This window comes from Anopheles arabiensis, chromosome 2, assembly GCF_016920715.1.
Source record: "Anopheles arabiensis isolate DONGOLA chromosome 2, AaraD3, whole genome shotgun sequence".
Classification (NCBI taxonomy): Eukaryota; Metazoa; Arthropoda; class Insecta; order Diptera; family Culicidae; genus Anopheles; species Anopheles arabiensis.
In genome coordinates, this window is record NC_053517.1 from 29,374,657 (window position 1) to 29,392,184 (window position 17,528).

Consider the following 17,528-nt stretch of genomic DNA (forward strand, 5'->3'; position numbering starts at 1 on the left):
ATCGCCAAACACTAATCCCTTTCTAGTAAGGCTTTCTACAATGACTTACACATACATGTAGGGCACAGTTTAAGCGTATTTTGTGCGAAGCAGTGACACAAAGCGCTTCACTTCCATCGGGGAACCCATGAGACATGCCTTCGAAAGGCACCACTACCACCCCGATTATTATCGCCGACCTAACATCTAACTAACCACTTCCGGTGCAGCTCACAAAGCATGAGAAACACATCCTCTCACTCCCCGACCCCCGAGTAGGTTCGGTCTTTTTGGCCATTATTTCAATTCAACGTCTTCCACACTTCTATCGCCACCCACCGGCCTCTAAACTCCATGTGGACCAAACTTTACTACGGGGCCGTGATAAAGATGGTGCATTTAATAAGCGGATGCTTTGCCATATAACCTTTGACCCGTTCATGTGTCCCTTTCTTTCTGACAATATATTAAAGATCACACAAAAAAACAAACAAAATGCAAAACCCTTACCACAGATAGTTGTGCAAAATCTGCGAAAGGCAAATGGTTTACTCATTTTTGCTGATTATTTGGGCGTAATGTTTATCAACGATCGAGATGATGCCGCGGTAATAGACCTCGAAGAGTACATTACTTCCAATACTTGCTGCTCCTCCCAAGGCGTCCCCAAGTTTCGATTATCAGCAGCAGCAGCAGCAGCAGCAGCAAGAGGTTAATGTCAAATTTACTGACCTTGGCGCGATTGTACTGCGAGCGGACAGGGAATAGCTTCTCCGTATCCCGCCGCCCCAATCCTGAAGATCGAACGGTAACGGGATTGGAGCTCCTGACGACCTGAGAGACGTGGACGGTTCTCTTTAGCACGACACGATGCGGCAAAGTAAAGTAGGAGTAAACGAGATGGAAAGGTTGCTCTTATCAAAGCATCGTTTGGCATTTGGCTAACCCCTTCTGCTTCTGAAGGAAATGCTGACTGATCACGAGATCATCGCATTTCCTTCACTGCGATGATGCAGCACAAAAGCATGCACAGGTGATAGCGGTGTCTTATCGAACGGAACGCTTCTAACTGGTATGACAAGGTTTAAGACGATCGAGTTTAGCCAAATAAGTATGGCTGTAGAATAATGATGATGCTGATGTGGATGACCCACCTCTGACCTTTGGATAATATTGAGAGGTTCGATGTATCTTGGGGTAATTTAATCGTTGCTGCAATTTGCTGTCGAGTAGATGTCAGAGAAATCAATCACAAAACACGTGCATAGGGTTGCTCGCCTGTTGACGCCCAACCCTGATTTCCAAAGTCTACATTTCGCGTCTCAATTCAATGTAGTCACATTATATTTTCTTTGTTTTTATGGAAAGCAAAATTATCATCATCGTAGTTGACAGATAACAAACCATTTAGGCAACTCTACTTCTAACCATCACTTTCTTTCGAAACTCAGATAATGAACCACTACCGTTTGCCTCTCTAGGCATTCTGTTGTAAAACTGCATTCCTTTATGAAACAACAAGTGTCCTGGCTTAGTTCCGAGGTCCGGTGCGCGTTAGCTCTCCTTGTTGGGTAGTGGTGATGGATAACAGATCCTCTCACGACCCATTGGTGAAAGATAGGCAGGCAAATGCCCTTTTATCTAATTATCAATGAAAATCATGGCTGTATACGTCACTTTTTGGCTTATTGTAGACTTACAGAGGAAATCACTGAAAGAAATACTACAGAACACAGCCTCTTTGCTCAATGGTCGTCGTCAGATCTCTTTCACTCATAACTCTATGATCCAGAACAGATCTTAACCGCTTGGTATCGCCAAACTACCAACCAATCAAAAACATACAACGACACAACAGCAAAACAGCGTCTCAACGTCGATACCGATCCAATATCGAAATCGCTTCCCCCCTCTAAAGCAGCAGCTCACTCGGCCGTTAGAATGCCACAGGGGATCGATACATTCGTCTCGGTGCCGGTGTGAAGATGCCTAAAAGGAGAGAAAAAAAACCATGCAACGACGCAAAGCAGCTGCAGCAGGGTGGCGAGAAAGTTGCCGAATGGTAAGAACAAACCGGTTCACCACCGGGGGGGATGCAACGGATTGCATCGGTAACGGGGGCAACGGCAGTGCTCTGGCAGTGCTGGGGGCTGCATACAATAAACACAACACTACCACCACCACCATCATCGGACGCAGTAGGCGCCATCCGCCGTTTGTAATGCTGGCCCAGAGTCTGTATGTGATGTAGTTGCACATTCGGTCACATTCGATCAATCTCAAAATGCGTCTCGAACGACGGCGACGACGACGACCTTGCCGACTGTTGTTGGTTCTGGCATTCTAACTGCGTCCCTCCCCCTTGTGCCTGTACGAGATTACTCCCTGCAGCTGTGCATCCTGCGCCCTCCCTCAACATCATCAAGCAGAGACCGGACCGAAGGGACCGGAAAGCGGTAGTAGTTGTCCGATTGAACTGCCAAGGGAGGCGAGGTGCGCGTAGCGAGGGGAGACTACTCTCCATTCGCTCCATTCGCAATCAGTGCCTTCGCAATGGATCGTATTACAGCCTCACCCGTTCATACACACACACACACACAGTTTGCACGCACTTTGGTACCTACCTCCTCTTTGCGCTTGTGATTCTTCTTCTCTTTCCCTGGTGTTTTTTTTTTTTTTGTTCAAACCCGTACGCTCTCGGATCCGGTTCCGTTCGGTTGATCGTGACTCGGCGGAGATGCGGTCACTGTGTGTATGTGTGTCGATGGCTCCAAAGCATGAAAACAGAGCGCGAGCGGGACAGCGTTAGACAGACGACAGCTGCTGTTGCTCGCTTTTCACTACTATTAGAAAAAAAACACTGTCAAGCTTTCATGAGAGAGAGAGAGCGAGGGAGTGAGAGAAAGAATGACCGCACATACACACACATATACAGCCGCACGATCGATAAGTGTTTGCTGATAAGCTTCTTGTTTTGTGTCTTGATGGTGGTGTGGAGGCTGCTGCTACGGCGGACGACAGCTGAGTTTGCGCGCGCGCACGCTTGCTGGCCTACTGTGGTACGAGTGAGAGCGCGAACACTGCGCCTCCACCGTCTCTTTCCGTTCGCACAGCCGCCTAGATCCGTTCTCGCGGGCGGACGGACGCGCGTTGCTTCTAATCAGCCCCGGTGCTGCTTATCCGTGCGCGCTTATCCGGCATCTACACACGCACACGATCGGCCACACAAACGCACACCAGTAGAGAGCAAATGAAGATCACGGTCGTCACGACAGTGTGGCCGGTTAACAGGGCCAACACCTAACCAAACTGCATCGACGTAAAAAACACCAGCGACACGGAAATACACACACACACACACACGTTCCCGAACCTCATCTGTTTGTCACACCTCTCCTTCTAGCGGTTATCAATGTGCAATCCCCACTGCGGGAGATGGCCAAACATCAACAAAATAAACAGATACACACACACACATACAGTACACACGCACACTGTGAAGCTAGAGGATGTTAGGAAGATGATACACTAAACAACAACTAAATACAAATAGGGGTGAAGCGGATCGCAGGGCGGCGGTGCCCGCACAAGCACCTTGTATTTGACACTGTGGCGCGGGGTATCTCGCGCGGTTCAAGTTCTGACCCCGCTGGAAGAACTCTGCCCCAGCACTCCTAGTAAGCGGGTAAGAACGAGAGAAGAAAGAGAGAGAGAGAGCGAGTAAGAGAGTGAGGCAATGTCGAGAAATCTCACCAAACCAACACACACATGCACGCACGCGGTTACAGATAATCTTGAACGCACACTTGGTTTTTGTTTTTTTTTATTTTCGTTGTTGATGGTTGGGCCCGGGGCAGTCGCCACTGTCCGTGATACGATTCTTCCAATTCTGGAGATCCCCCCCCCCCAACTAACACACACAAACGCGCCCGCATGATTCCGAATGCACCACGGCAGCATCCCCGTGTGAGATTGCCGCCCCTCGGTAGATCAAGAACAATCTTGATCGGCAGCGCACCCTGCTTGCATTCTCTGCTTGCCACACTCGCCTCCCCCCAGGGCGCATCTGTCAGCTGTCACGAGCGGATCGTAGTGGCGCACACCACTCTAGCGTACAACTTTGCATGAGCGCCAAACTCACCCACTTACACTACACCCTACACGCACGCACGCACGCACGGTCGTTCTCTCCCACATACGCGCGCACACACACAAACACACACACACACACACACAACCACAAACAAGCGAAGGTACGGGAGCGGTGGGCGCACGACCAATTTTAGTGACGGTACTGAGAAATTACCAGTCGCCTGCTTTCTTCAACCCTGCAACACCCTCGCTCTCACTCACTCACTCACTTACTCTCGTTCGCGCACGCTCTTTCTCTCTCTCTCACACACACACTTGGTTGGTGCAAAAAAAAAAGATGCAGATAACAAAACCGACCGACTTTGATTCACGCACGTTGACACCGCGAAGATCGAAAGCACTTTGTCCTCCTTAGCGCACACACTCCGGTGCTTTTCCACCGACCGGCCCCTTCGCCTCCCAATCGCTCCGGTGCCCTTCCGTTCTTTCGCACGCCACAGATGGTCCGGAAGTTGATAAAACAGGAGGGCGGGTCTTTGCCGTCGGCTTATCGCACTGATCGCACCGATATCACCTGCCCTTATCAAGCTCGATTACATCCGTAACGATACTGTACGCGATACCCCACCCCCCCAGCCCGGGGTTAACCACGACCAACACCAACAACGCACCTCAAAGCAGTACGACGACGGCGGCGGCAGCGGCGGCAGCGTCGTGTGTCGTCCGTCAGCGGTGATGATAAAAAACATACTGATCAATGATTTTCTGCTCGTCGCGCTCTCCACGCTGTCGGCGATAGAGCGAGAAAGAGAGCGAGACAGAGAGGAACAGAGAGAGAGAAAGAGCGAGAGGAGGCAGCACTGCAGCAATGAGTGAGCATGTGAATGCATGCGCTCTCACTCGCACAAAACAACCCCAGCGCCTACTTTCGGCAGTAAACCAGCTTTCCGTGATCTACACGCAATGCACGATCGATCGGTAAAATCGATCGGGATTGAAGCTTTTCCTACACTTCTGTGTAGGAACGAAACAAAAAAAAGACAAAAATATCGATGGTTCGCCATACCGACAAAAAAGCCCTCACTTACACGACCTTGTTAAGCGCCTGAAAGTATGCAATATGTCTTTTTTTCTTATTCAAAATAATTACACTTATTAATTTACAACAAACGCTATAACGGCTTCCAAGCAAACAAAAAGAATATTAGTGATATGTCAGGCGCCTTAAAACGATTTGACTATGTTTTCGAATGTTAATCAAATTAGAGCGAAAGAGAAACACATACACACAACGTTTACGGGGAGGCGCGTGCGGCATATTTTCAAAATAGTTTTATTTCACTTGTAACACGCTAAAGCCGGCCGGTCCGGCAAGTCATTGGAGCGATGGGGCTTTTGTTAAAATGTACAATGTGCAAATAATGCAGAATAGAGGGTCAGTTAAAAACCAAATCGCATCAAGACATGTTTCGGTTGTACAGAGAAAAAAAAACTAATACTAGAATAGATAAGCTAGAACAATAACGTTATTCACCATCCAGTACACAAGGTTATACAGTAGGTAAATGTTCGTAAATGCCAGGACGATCCGACAAGCAGGAAAAAAAAAGAAATGCAATGGGGGCAACGATGGCACCCATGTCATAGCTGCTGGCAATCTGTTGCGGCCAACATTTCTTGCTACACATCGCTCTCCCTCCGGAATCAGTATCGTTCATTTGCTAAGATAAAACTGTTCAAAAGTCACCTAAATGCCGGACGAACCAACAGTAGCAGCACGCCAGCATCGGTTGTCCTGCTGAGCATCCACAGATTCAACTCAGCAGCGATTAAAATAGTTCAGTATATTGTTCTGTGCCTTGTCCTAAAAACGAGAGAAGAAATACGCTAACTAACGAACTAACCGTCAACAGCCAACACGCACACACCCTTACCTTCTTTGCTTTGTTTGCGGCGGTCGCTTTACTCGTTGTTGGCCCCTGCAGTGCGCCGTTGTTGTCGTTCAGCTGTTTGCCATCGGTGTCCTCCGTGGTAGTTCTGCTTCGCTTTGGTGGATCCGTCGCGCTGCGCTTTCGTTTGACCGCTATTGCACGTTTACCGCCATCTGCTGGGCTACCCTGTTTTTTGGTGCCGCTTTCCGCCTTGCCAGGGTCACTGCTCCCACTTCCCCCGGTCTGCTTCAACCGGAGCGGTGAAGTTGTCTCCTCCGTCGACCCATCGATACTGCTCGACGGGGTTGTTTTGCGCGCCGAACAGTTGACAAACTTTAGGATCGACTGCTGGTGCTGCTGCCGGTTCGGTGTACTCCCGACCGAAGCGAGGGTGGGGTGGGAGGAGGACGAGGTGGGGGTGGTGGTGTGTTTCAGATCTTCGCTGGGGTCGGCGCCACCGGTGGTACTGCCGGCGTCCGATTGTTGCGACGTCGTTTCCGAGGCAAGCGACGGTGGCGTACTTGGTGGGCTGATGATACGCGGCCTGTGCCGCTGCTGCTCGCGGGAAAGGCGGCGCCGTTTGCTACGCGGTGCCTTGCTGCTGGTGGTTTCGTCTGAGACGGCTTCTCGCTTTTCCGACTGTTCGGAGGAAGAGTCAAGCCTCGGTCGGCGCGCGATCGCCCGTCTCCGTGGTAGTATTTCACTGCTGCTTTCGCTGGTCGACCGCTGCTTGCCGGCATCGTTCAACGACAGTCTTCTGGACAGCTGTCTCGTTCTCCTGCCATCATCATCGTTATTGGATGATGCATTTGAGTGGTTGGTGTGTTTAGCGTCTTCCGGTTTGTTGCAGCCTGTATCGACCGATAGCTTTGTGGTGTGCTCCGGTCCTAATGATGATCGCCTGCGTGATGGCTTATACAGTTTTTGCAATGGTTTCGTTTTGTTGCATCGCATTTTCTGCCGGAAAATGCTCAGAGGCAAATCATCAAGCTCTTCCCAAACATGACTTCCGTCTTCCGAACGCGTATCGTGGGTATCATCGGAGGAGGTGGATAGCCTGCGCCGACGGCCATTTGCTCGTTTTGGTTCTCTAATGCCCATGCTGCTCTCACTTGTCGAGTCATTAGAAACTACGTCATGGTGAGGAGCTGCGAATTCGCCGGACGTTTCATCCACCCGCCCAGCCGGTGAGCGATCAACGCTCAACGCAAGCGCAGTGGTCGGTTTGGTGTCTGTCTTTAAATGCTTGCTGGTACCAGACTTTGATAGTTCACCGGCTTCCGACGGATCCTTTCCATCCTCCTCCACGCCCATGGGATTGCTAGTTCCCTCGTCCGATTCATCGGACAGCAGTCGACGCACACGCTTTCCCGTGTTCTGCTGCACGAAGCGTCTTAACTGCACGGAGCTAGCATCGGAATGCTCACTGTCCGAGCCGTCTGACGCAATGGTAGCCACATTTCGGCGAGCTCGCCGGCAGACGGCGACCAGCGCTTCGTCGCTCGAGCTTGAGCAGTGTACGCCCGACTCGCCCGAACCCGGCCTCGACAGCTCTTTAGCCGGGCGCACTTTGTCGAACTGGGACGCGGAACTGGACGAACCAGACGCTACCGTCTCATCCTCGCTGCTATCGTCGTCGCTATCCTCGACCAGCGATACTCGCTCGCCAAGAATCGGCCGACACAGCTGGCACACGTAGGCACGCGTCAGCTCGGGCGTCGCCTCCATGCACTGCCGGTGGCGGCAGGTGGAGCCGCACGACCCACATATCACCAGCCGCCACTCGTGGCTGTCCACGCTGCGCCCTTGCTCGCATTTACAATCTTCCGCGTCGCATGCGGTCGGCCGAACCAGCTGCTCCTGGAACGCGTTCGGTTCCAGCTCCCAGGCCGCATCGCGCTCAGGTACAAACACACCGCGCCGTGGAATCTCGGGCAAGAATGTGTCCTCGTTGTTGCACAGCGGACACTTGAAGAAGTACCCGGCCGATTGGGCGTACTGTGCGACGCACCGCTGGTGGAACCACCCGTTCCGGCAGCACGGCGCCCGGATGGAGGTGATCCGATCGTACTGCCCCATCTCGTCGTAGCATATCGAGCACGGTTCCTCGGCCGTGTGCGGCTGGGCGTCGCGCTCGACCGGTATATGGGAGGCGCACCACGACTGGAACGTGTCCGTGTAGTGGGACAGACAGCGGTTCTTGATGCCGCAGACCGTGTGAAACGTGCGCAAGCATTTCTTCGAGCAGCAGGACACGTTCGCGTGCATCTCCTTGCAGATGTAGCAGCGGCATTTCTTCGTCCGTTCGTTCTCCTTCCGGATGTCCTGCTCGAGAAAGCCAAAGATGCCGACCGTATCGTTCACACCGTTCTGCACCAGATTAGACGACAGCAGCTGTAGCGTTGTACAACGCGTGCAACGAAGAAAACACAAACAAACATGCAATTATCCACCTGCACAAACTCTTCGTCGCTGTTCACTCACCAAGCAATAATAATGCACGGACAGTCTCCATTTGGTGTAGAACTTGCCGAACAGCAGCTCATCGTCCTCGCTGCTTTTGCACAGAAAACAAACCTTCGCCATCCTGCCCTGCACTTACCAGAGCATTCTACGCCACAGCACGGCAATCGGTGAAAAGTAATTGATTTTCACAGTCAAGGTAAACGTTCCCTCTCACCCCAGTTTGCTGAGATTCATCGCGGAGCGACGGTTTTCCACTTTTTTCTGTCCGTTTCCGCAGTCAGCGGCGGCGCAGCCTAGCTGTAAAATCTTCGCTCTTCTCACCAACCAAGCTTATGCGAACCCGGGATGGCGCCAAAGTGGATAGAAAGGAGGTGTTGTCATGTTTAGCATTTGGCCGTCAAGGCTTTAGAAAAAAGTACAAAACCGGTATTGACGGCAGTTGTCAAGTGCGACGAGTGTTGTTGGTATATGGGTTTGATAAAAGAGTTTTTTACAGTTAATAAAAACAATTAAACACTAAATAATTGTATTTTGCAACCACACTCCATAAATCGGCATTTTCCTCGTAATATTGCGGCTGTTGTCTGTAAACAAAGATCGACGGCTTTGTCAATCTGAATTTCAAAATGGCCACATCCTAAACGCTACGAAGACATCTCCTCTATATTCCACCTTGGGCGCCAGTGTAGGAACTAGTGATGTGCTCTCTGGAGCGCACCCACGACTCCGATCCGACTCCAACTATGGTAAGTTCGATTCCGACTCCGGCAAATTGCAAGCACAATTCCGCCCGGAGTCGTCCGGAGCCTTCCGGAGTCATTCGGAGTCGTCTGGAGTCGTCCGCAGTCGTCCGGATGATGCAGGGCGGACCTACCTTCCGGAGTCGATTCCGAATTTATCGGAGTCGGATCGGAGTCCGGATTTTTGCCAACTCTACCCATCACTAGTAAGATCGATTTGACAAGCAGCCAAGGTGGATTAAAAAGATCAGGTGGTGGAAAAGGGCCTGTGGGGGGACGCCATAGTTGAGGGACCTTACGTTATTTTAGAACCGTTTACCACTGGTTTCCGCACACAAAATATCGCAAATAGACAAGATTGCTTGCTTATTAAGTGCATTTAAGTATGTGCTTTGATAATTTACGAAAAAATAGTCAAATTAACAAGGTAGTTAATGATTTTGCTTGTCAGGAGGTTTAAAATCAAGTAAATTGCAGTATTAATTTCATTCAAAATGCACATGCGCCTCTTAGATATTGAGGAATGAATGTGAATATATGTAAAATAAAAGATTTCTTAGTTTTTATCCTGAAATATATCAAACTACACAATACATTCACGAAAAAACACTCGAAATAATCTTGTTTACTACAATACGTGTACTCAAACTATGTTTTAATGTTAAATAAGAACTCTAAAAGCCCAAAATATTTATTAAAAAGGTATATTCATGCGAAAAAATGTGGTAGATAAATTATTTAAACAAATTAAATAAATGTAAACAAAGCTTGAATCCTGGGGACCTTACGTCAAGTGACGAATTGTCAAAATGCTTTAGATTCCACCACCTGATTTTAATGTACCTTGGGTGCGCTGGTGTCAGAATTTATTAAAATCCCAATTGTAATTTGTATTCCAGCAAAACAGGCTCCCTTCGGCGACACTGACGTGGCATATTGTTGTGTTTTGATTCGTGTAACAATAGAAATTACAGAAATTACGCCAGCCTTCGCCAGCAGGGTAAGTTCAGGTGGTGCGCAAAACTCCGCTGAATAAAAGCCGACGGCTACCCAAGCGCAAGCCGCACGGCGTAACCCAGGGCCAAGGTGAGAGGACAGGTTTCGTCGCGAGCAGTCATTCCCCTTCTTCGTGACGCATTTCTCTACCGCTGACCCAGTACGGTATAACGCCCGTTTCCTCTGCCTACCCCTGCTCCAAGTGCAGCGATTGTGATTTAGGCCTGGCGGCGCAGATTTGGTTAATTTACGGTCAATTCAGAGCCTTCTTTTTTGTTTCCATAGAACGGAGTTAAAATCGTGGCAGTACTGCGTTGAAAGGAATTGCCCTTCATCGAAAGGAATCGGAGCGCAACACAAACACAGCTGAACTCAGCACCATGGGCCTGACAATTTCCAGCGTGCTAACCCGATTATTCGGCAAAAAGCAGATGCGCATTCTCATGGGTAAGTGGATTGTAGGCTAATTGAACTTTTCAGAGCTTCCTGCATGATATTTTCATACCACGAACGTGTTAAGGAACTAAATTCAGTCAGACCTTTGATGAGATTTAGTTATCCAGTTTACTAAACGAATTTATCTCGAAGCTAATCAAACAGTCACCAAAAGCTGATTAAATATATTGCATTGTTTGTTTTTGATTAGTTGGACTCGATGCTGCCGGTAAGACGACGATTCTGTACAAGCTGAAGCTGGGCGAAATTGTCACCACCATTCCGACGATCGGGTTCAACGTTGAGACGGTCGAGTACAAGAACATCTGCTTCACCGTGTGGGACGTCGGTGGCCAGGACAAGATTCGCCCGCTCTGGCGCCACTACTTCCAAAACACGCAGGGGCTCATCTTTGTGGTCGACTCGAACGATCGCGAGCGTATCGTGGAGGCGGAAAAGGAGCTGCACAGCATGCTGCAGGAGGACGAACTGCGCGACGCAGTGTTGCTCGTGTTCGCCAACAAGCAGGATCTGCCCAACGCGATGACGGCCGCCGAGCTGACAGACAAATTGCACCTCAATCAGCTACGGAACAGACACGTAAGTAAACGGTAGCGGCAGTAGGCGTAGCATTCCAGCTGCTAACAACCGTAATGTGCATCGGTTTCATTGCAGTGGTATATTCAAGCGACTTGCGCCACCCAAGGCCACGGACTGTACGAAGGATTAGATTGGCTGTCGACCGAGCTAGCCAAAAAGTGATGATAATCTGGTCTGGTCTGTCCCTTGGAGAGGTTTATTTTGTAAGAACGCCGCTGGCGTACCGCTTATACAATATTTCATTGTTTCATATGAATAAACAGTAGGATGAAAATTCCAACCATTAACATGAGGTAAACAACATAATCACAAACACACACACACAAAAGCTCTGTGTTTTCTATCCGGACCAACCGTCCGGAGACCAGCTACGGAGACGTTCCTAACAAATAGTCACCGTCGTAGAAAAGACAGCCAAAAAAGCTCCGCTGCCCAATACGCCAACTTCGAGGCGACATCGCAGATAAGGGTTATCATCCCCTTTGTTGATATTTCGGATGGGTTAATCATAGTTCCCCCGTATGCCTGAATCATTACAGTATATGCCGAATGTAGGAAAAAAAAGAATTTATTAGTCTTGAGCAGTTTTGTTCCTGTTTCAATCTTTTACACGTACACGCGTTCAATTCAATTCTCCCGCTCGATCTAAGGCAGCTTTACACGTGCTCCTACTTGCAGCAAATGTAAGGAATAAGGGCTTGCTGTCCGCATTATTCCTCAATAACTTTTAACCTCCCCAATCCAAATTAATCACATGTTTTTGTTCTTTGAAGATTATGTTTCCCCCTAGTATTAAGAATCCATCCCGGCACCTCTCTCTCTCTGCCTGCATCTAATTACTAATTAGTTGTTTATCAGCTTATATCGGTATTGCGTCTATTGCTTGTCTCACGTTTGATCGATACACGTGATGGATGGAAGGAAGAAAGATCACATATTAGAAAGTAATCGCTTACACATACACACTTGTTGCGCCCAAAAATAGTTGGAATGCTTCCGTTTGCTAAGAAACTGAAATAATTACTTTGTTATCAATGGTACTCGGAAAAGGAGTGCACTTTTTTTTTGTTGCTGATTACGCCATTAAACGGTGACTGTGGGAGCTGGAGCTGGCACTCTATATTGCTTTCTTGCTACGATAGGATCAATAATCCACAATACTAAACAATCTCTACTTTCTTATCAAACTACCGAAAGGAACTTGGTAGTTGTGTCTGCTAGAATGGCCCAGCAATGTGGGCTCTTTTTCCAATACTTAATACTTCAAATACAAATTAATCTTCGAATGCATTGCAGAATAGAGCATTTGAGCGATGAGTGTTCCTATTTTTGCATCTTCATCTCGAACGTGTTAGTAAATTTAATCATTAATTTGAGTTTTACAATCACCCGCTGGCCATTGCTAGCTCGCCGTGAAGTCAAATATTTTCCAAATGCCCAATGAACTGAGTACCCACGTAAGCTCTCGCCATTCAACTACTATATTCACACAATTTCGTGTGGTTGGGTTCCGTTCGAGTTGAGCAAATACAAATTCGTACAGTACATGGTGCGATGTTGAAGCTCACTTCATTGCTAAAAACGCCTACTTTACCTTCACTTTTTTCACAATGATATTGTCAGTTGCACAATAGTCTAAAATTGCTTACACGTTGAAGAAAAAAAAAGGTAAGAATCTCGGCAAAATGCTAAACTAGATGATGCTAAACCTAAAGCACGCCTATCCTAACCAATTACCTTAACATACTTTGTTCGTATAAATGTTTCGCGCAACAGCAGCAAAAAGGGCTTCCCTTTTTGAGGGGGGCGAGTGTTTTCGCCTCCATTATCGCCGTGTTAGTAAACGATGCTGTAGCAGCACCAGCAGTGGGTATTAGGATTATTAGCAAAATAATAAAGATATGATCACAGTTTATCGTTTACGATAAAGGTCGATAGAAGTATAAAGGAACTAAGGAAGCAATACGTAAGAATAAATTTGCCAGTAAACGAACGACTTGATAGCCTGTTCGGTAACCGAACAACCCCTAATGCAGCCACGATAGACTAATAGGGAGGGGTATTAAATAACTGATAAGACAGGGGATAAAATACTGACCAACACCAAGAAGGACACAGTACTAGTTACACAGACCGAAACAGCACGATTCCTTATCGTCTGCTGGATTGGTCGCTGCTGCCCGCTGGTCGATTCCACCATTGCCGGCCGTGCCGGCAGGTAATATTCCTCTCCTAAAAACTTGTATTAACTGGCAATTGGACCTAAAATCGGAAAAAAGCATTTTATTAACATTGTGTAGATGACGAGATCTGTTAGAGAGAATCCCGAACTTACTCAACGATAATGTTCGTATCGAGCAGCACTTCTCCATCACAGTTCCACTTAGAACGGCGCATCATTTCGGACGATATTGCCGGTGCATTTTCGCCCCCGTTCGTTTCGCTCTGCCCATTCGCAGTGAACCGGAACTCCTTCGTACGATAGATTTCCACAAATGGTAGTTCACTCTGACAAAACGAAAAAAAATGTAATGAAAATGGAACATTTTCTTTTTGTGCAAATCTACTCGTGGATTTTACAAAAAGCAAACTACGTACAAGTTTCTTCGTTTTCGATGTCATTGTTAGCAGCAGCCGTAGGTTGTTAAACATGGACGTGTGGCGCACCAGCACCAAATCCAGCAAACCATCCCCGAGATGGCAGTAGGGCGAAAAGCCCTGCGGACTGCGCTCGCACGAGCAGGATATGTTGGCACCGCTCACCATCAGAAACTTGCCCCGCACGACCAACGGTTCCGTGTCGTCGTCCTCGTAGCTGGCACGCTCCCCGCCGCAGTCGCGCCCGTACTTGGCCTTCCTGCAGCGGGCACACTTGTCGAGACAGCGGACCCCATCGTTTGGGTCTTGCTTGCCGCGCCGATCGAGATGCACTACAATTTCGGCATTGTAACCTCGATTGGCGAGAAATTTCTTAAAGCCTGAAAAATAAAAGAAGGGGAACATTAACATAAAACGCTCCAACTTTTGCCTCCACAAAACGGGCCATTTTACCAGAGTAATCGTAACGCTTCGGTCCCATCCAGCGATACTTTTCGCTATCGTAAGCAATGTCGCCCAGGTAGCCGTACGAGAGAGCGCTTGCGAACAGCTTTAGCAGCTGGGGTCGCGGCCTGCCCGTACCGGCCGGTGACGCTCCTTCGTCGCACTTGGCAGCTGCGTCCGCACTGTACACGGCCGATATGTCCAGTCCGCTGTGCTGTCCCAGTATGATGTGTATAATGCAAGTCTTAATGTCGGTGGTACCGTTCAGACAGCAGGCCACCGTATCGGTACTGCCGGCAGGAATGACGCCGATCGGAATGTTTGGTTTCGGTAGGTAGGCTGGATGCTTAATGTCAATTCCTGGAAAGTGGAACGCGCAAACGCTTAAAATTCGCACCATTCACACGAAACACCGCCATCACTCATCTCTTGCTTACCGCAGTCCATCATCGTGCGCGTCACCAAACCATTGAACAGCTCGGCAAACGTGCCATCGCCACCGCAGCACACCAGCCCGTCGTAATTGTCCAGCAGGATGCTTTTGGAGGTGACGATGTCATAGATTTGCTGGGCGCGCTGCGTTATAATTAGATTAATGTCGACCCCGGCCAACCGGAACAGTGGCTTCGCGTACCGTTCGTACAGTGCCAGCGCGTTCTTCTTGCCGCCGTACGGGTTGAGAAAGAGCAGCAAATGTTTGGGCCGATTTTGATCTGTAGATATAGGAAAGGGAATTATTCACCATCATTGTCGCAATGGGCGATTAGTAGGGGGGGGGGGCGCTTTGGGGTGGCAAATAGTGTACCTCTTAAGTCGGACGACAGCCGGTTGTACCAGAGCTCCACGAGACGGGGCTCGCTGTTGTGCAGGGCAACGGCTCGCACACGCCAACGGTTCGTTTTCTGGCAGACCAGCGCAGCGTAATGAAGGATCAAGTATTTAAAATCAGCCGCCTGAATCGTGCCCGCATCCAAGTAGTCGCTGGCTTCTCGGCGATCATCATCGGATAAATCGTTTAGACTGCCTGCAATGTAGAGAAAAAACCCCTTAAAACCGTTAAATGGGGACAGGCAAATGAGCCGAGATGAAGTGGGATAAAAACAGTTCACTCAATTCCCAAAAGAACTGCTCGTGCTGTAAGGGTCATACAATTTGAAACCACAATTTTTGCCAGCACTTCACTACTTTGCGCAAATCATTCTGCTTCGTTGTGACGTAACCATGGGACTTGATCCGCTGCTCTCGCCACCAATTACCGGGCCATGGAAACGGGGCGGACGGCTGAATGGACGGTGTACATACATGCAACGAGACTTCTAACGAGGCAAACGTGTTTGGCAGTGATTCCTTCGCAAGCAACAGCAAAAAAAAAGCAACCACTTCACTTTGCCGCCGCACGTTACCTCGGTTGCTGTGATTGTGGGGAATGTTGCTGCTGGTCGTCGCGAGCGTGTTGGTTGTGGTTGAGCCCGACAGCACTGGAATACGATCGCTGTCCAGACTGCCGTGGGCCTCGTTTCGCACGATTGCTGCTGCCGGCGGGTGTGGTGGCGGCGGTGCTGCTGCTGCTGCTGCTTTGCTCCGTTTCATCCATTGTTTGCCATTGGCGTGGGGCAGTTTCGAGACCGACACCGACAGCACATCCGTTATCGGTACGGTGGTTTTAGCTGCGCGGGCGAACAACAAGAAGAAATCGATTTAGTCGGTGGGGACTTGTGTGCTATCGATTTTTTTACGATTGATATGATAAGATATATTCGTAAGCTCTAATCACCATTCAGGCTAACACAACTCAGCAAAACAAGAGCATTAAAAACAAGGGGGGAGAGTACTGCGAACTGCCTATGGAACGTTAACGTTGTTTAGTTAATTTGATGCAATTTGTTTTTCTATTCAAATTGTTCTTTTTACACTTCCGTAATATCCGAAAATAGCGCTCGTTCAATGCACTTCCTGGTTTGGAAGGGGGTTGTTTGTTTTATGTTTTCTTCACCTCAACACCGATTTGCTGTGTTGCGTGGTTTAAGGTCAAGGCCATAGACCTGTTCTCCCCCTCCACTAGCTCTCCAAGAAAAAAAAAAACGCTCTCCACGACCCTAGCAAAACCTCGACGACTTCGACACAGTTCACCGTTGCCGTACCACAATTACCTTTCTTGGAGGATTCATCTTCCCACACCAGAATCCCCGCATTGTAGAACACACGATACCGCTTCTTGGCTATCACAAACGCGTTGAGCAAAACTTCGTGCTCTTTGTCCATTGCGGAAACGCGGAGGCACTACACGACGACGACCACTGGGTAAATGCCCTGCTCTGAATCGTGTTACATACGCTTACATACAGAGCACTCTGCAGCGAACTGCCCGTTCACGACGGCTAAAAAAAACGGTAAACAATCACGTCCACCGAAACTGCTGATCCTAGCTTCTCTGCTGCTGCTGCTGGTACTGGTGCGCTCTGGCCGTCGTGCCGTTCGTTGCCCGCTGGACAGCTGAAGGATTTTGTCAAGGTTTTCTCGGCACAACACTGCTTAGACCGCCCCCGTCAAGCAATCCGGTGATATTTACGAGGGCTCGCACTCCTTACAATTTCATACTAGGCACCATCGCATGAAAGAGTATGCGAGCTTTTTTGACATTGGACTTTTGCCCGGCTGCACACATGGCAAGCAAAAAAAATCGGTCAAAATTTAAATGTCCAAAAATTTGGCCACACGCTTACACTCTTGCCGTGCCTTCCCATTTTTCCTCTCTTCGGTCTTCTTTCGCACCCGTTCCTTTGACTTTGAGGATGGCTATAAAAAAGGTAATAAACAAAATCATTAGCATCCTTGCCACTAGCTTCGCCAAACAATCTTCCTCTTTCGTGGTCCGCTTGTAACATACCGAATTATATACAACAAAACACCTGTGGCAGGTATCGTTTCTTCACTATATCTGTACAGTAGAACGTCGATTATCCGGGGACGGATTAACCAGCGGGCGGCTTAACCGTGCGTATAAATCTGACAGCTGTTCATACGTACGGCGAAAGTTTGCAGCGATAATCAATTGGGAAACCAGTTTCTTGTGTAGCTCTGTAGTGTCTAGGGGTATTTTCGAAATTCATTTTTGTTCATGAACAGTTGTTAAACCTACAGTTATTGATTAAAATAATATTCTACTAACGATTAATCGATTGATTCTAGGAGAATTAATAATAAAACTAGTGAATTTCAAATGTTTTATATGCGTTTGACATTTCTT

At 48.6% G+C, this 17,528-nt stretch overlaps 4 protein-coding genes across 8 annotated transcripts in view; 1 reads left to right on the top strand and 3 right to left on the bottom strand.

Moving 5' to 3' along the window:
* The window catches only part of LOC120898356 (high affinity cGMP-specific 3',5'-cyclic phosphodiesterase 9A), a 118,220-nt gene extending 113,436 nt beyond the window's left edge, over nt 1–4,784 (bottom strand). For 2 of the 4 annotated variants that reach the window (XM_040304117.1, XM_040304115.1), the window contains exon 1: nt 2,604–3,556. The gene's annotated coding sequence lies outside the window, so the exon portion shown is untranslated. Of the gene's footprint in view, nt 1–2,603; nt 3,557–4,742 lie in introns of those variants that run through there. The other 2 variants (XM_040304111.1, XM_040304112.1) reach the window with 2 other exon arrangements.
* Nucleotides 4,785–5,365: 581 nt separating this feature from the next.
* Nucleotides 5,366–8,854, bottom strand: LOC120895836 (peptidyl-prolyl cis-trans isomerase CYP95-like). The gene is made up of 3 exons (XM_040299512.1): nt 8,487–8,854; nt 6,006–8,396; nt 5,366–5,935 (listed from the first exon to the last, which is right to left on the bottom strand). The coding sequence occupies exons 1-3, from the start codon at nt 8,586–8,588 to the stop codon at nt 5,891–5,893; spliced, it is 2,538 nt and encodes an 845-aa protein (XP_040155446.1). The 5' UTR covers nt 8,589–8,854; the 3' UTR covers nt 5,366–5,890.
* Nucleotides 8,855–10,064: 1,210 nt separating this feature from the next.
* Nucleotides 10,065–11,526, top strand: LOC120908371 (ADP-ribosylation factor 2). 2 transcript variants are annotated; one of them, XM_040319293.1, is made up of 4 exons: nt 10,065–10,294; nt 10,490–10,651; nt 10,851–11,239; nt 11,315–11,526. In XM_040319293.1, exons 2-4 carry the CDS (start codon nt 10,585–10,587, stop codon nt 11,399–11,401), a joined length of 543 nt encoding a protein of 180 aa, XP_040175227.1. In that variant the 5' UTR covers nt 10,065–10,294; nt 10,490–10,584; the 3' UTR covers nt 11,402–11,526. The 2 variants fall into 2 exon arrangements, with proteins under 2 accessions (XP_040175227.1, XP_040175226.1); XM_040319292.1 differs by having other exon boundaries at nt 10,066–10,208.
* Nucleotides 11,527–11,772: 246 nt separating this feature from the next.
* Nucleotides 11,773–16,771, bottom strand: LOC120908369 (ceramide kinase). Its single transcript, XM_040319289.1, has 8 exons — nt 16,432–16,771; nt 15,685–15,948; nt 15,087–15,305; nt 14,719–14,994; nt 14,291–14,641; nt 13,838–14,217; nt 13,575–13,747; nt 11,773–13,501 (listed from the first exon to the last, which is right to left on the bottom strand). Exons 1-8 carry the CDS (start codon nt 16,541–16,543, stop codon nt 13,360–13,362), a joined length of 1,917 nt encoding a protein of 638 aa, XP_040175223.1. The 5' UTR covers nt 16,544–16,771; the 3' UTR covers nt 11,773–13,359.
* Nucleotides 16,772–17,528: the final 757 nt, after the last annotated feature.

Bases quoted from the DNA above. Each gene is read 5' to 3' on its own strand.
- LOC120895836 (XM_040299512.1), bottom strand. From the start codon at position 8,588: ATGGCGAAGGTTTGTTTTCTGTGCAAAAGCAGCGAGGACGATGAGCTG. The intron at 8,397-8,486 runs GTGAGTGAACAG...ACAACGCTACAG, and splicing joins CCGTGCATTATTATTGCTTG to CTGCTGTCGTCTAATCTGGT. The intron at 5,936-6,005 runs GTAAGGGTGTGT...TCTCGTTTTTAG, and splicing joins CCGCAAACAAAGCAAAGAAG to GACAAGGCACAGAACAATAT.
- LOC120908371 (XM_040319293.1), top strand. From the start codon at position 10,585: ATGGGCCTGACAATTTCCAGCGTGCTAACCCGATTATTCGGCAAAAAG. The intron at 10,652-10,850 runs GTAAGTGGATTG...GTTTTTGATTAG, and splicing joins GCAGATGCGCATTCTCATGG to TTGGACTCGATGCTGCCGGT. The intron at 11,240-11,314 runs GTAAGTAAACGG...GTTTCATTGCAG, and splicing joins ATCAGCTACGGAACAGACAC to TGGTATATTCAAGCGACTTG.
- LOC120908369 (XM_040319289.1), bottom strand. From the start codon at position 16,543: ATGGACAAAGAGCACGAAGTTTTGCTCAACGCGTTTGTGATAGCCAAG. The intron at 15,306-15,684 runs GTAACGTGCGGC...TCTACATTGCAG, and splicing joins CCACAATCACAGCAACCGAG to GCAGTCTAAACGATTTATCC. The intron at 13,748-13,837 runs GTACGTAGTTTG...TCGTTTTGTCAG, and splicing joins CATCGAAAACGAAGAAACTT to AGTGAACTACCATTTGTGGA.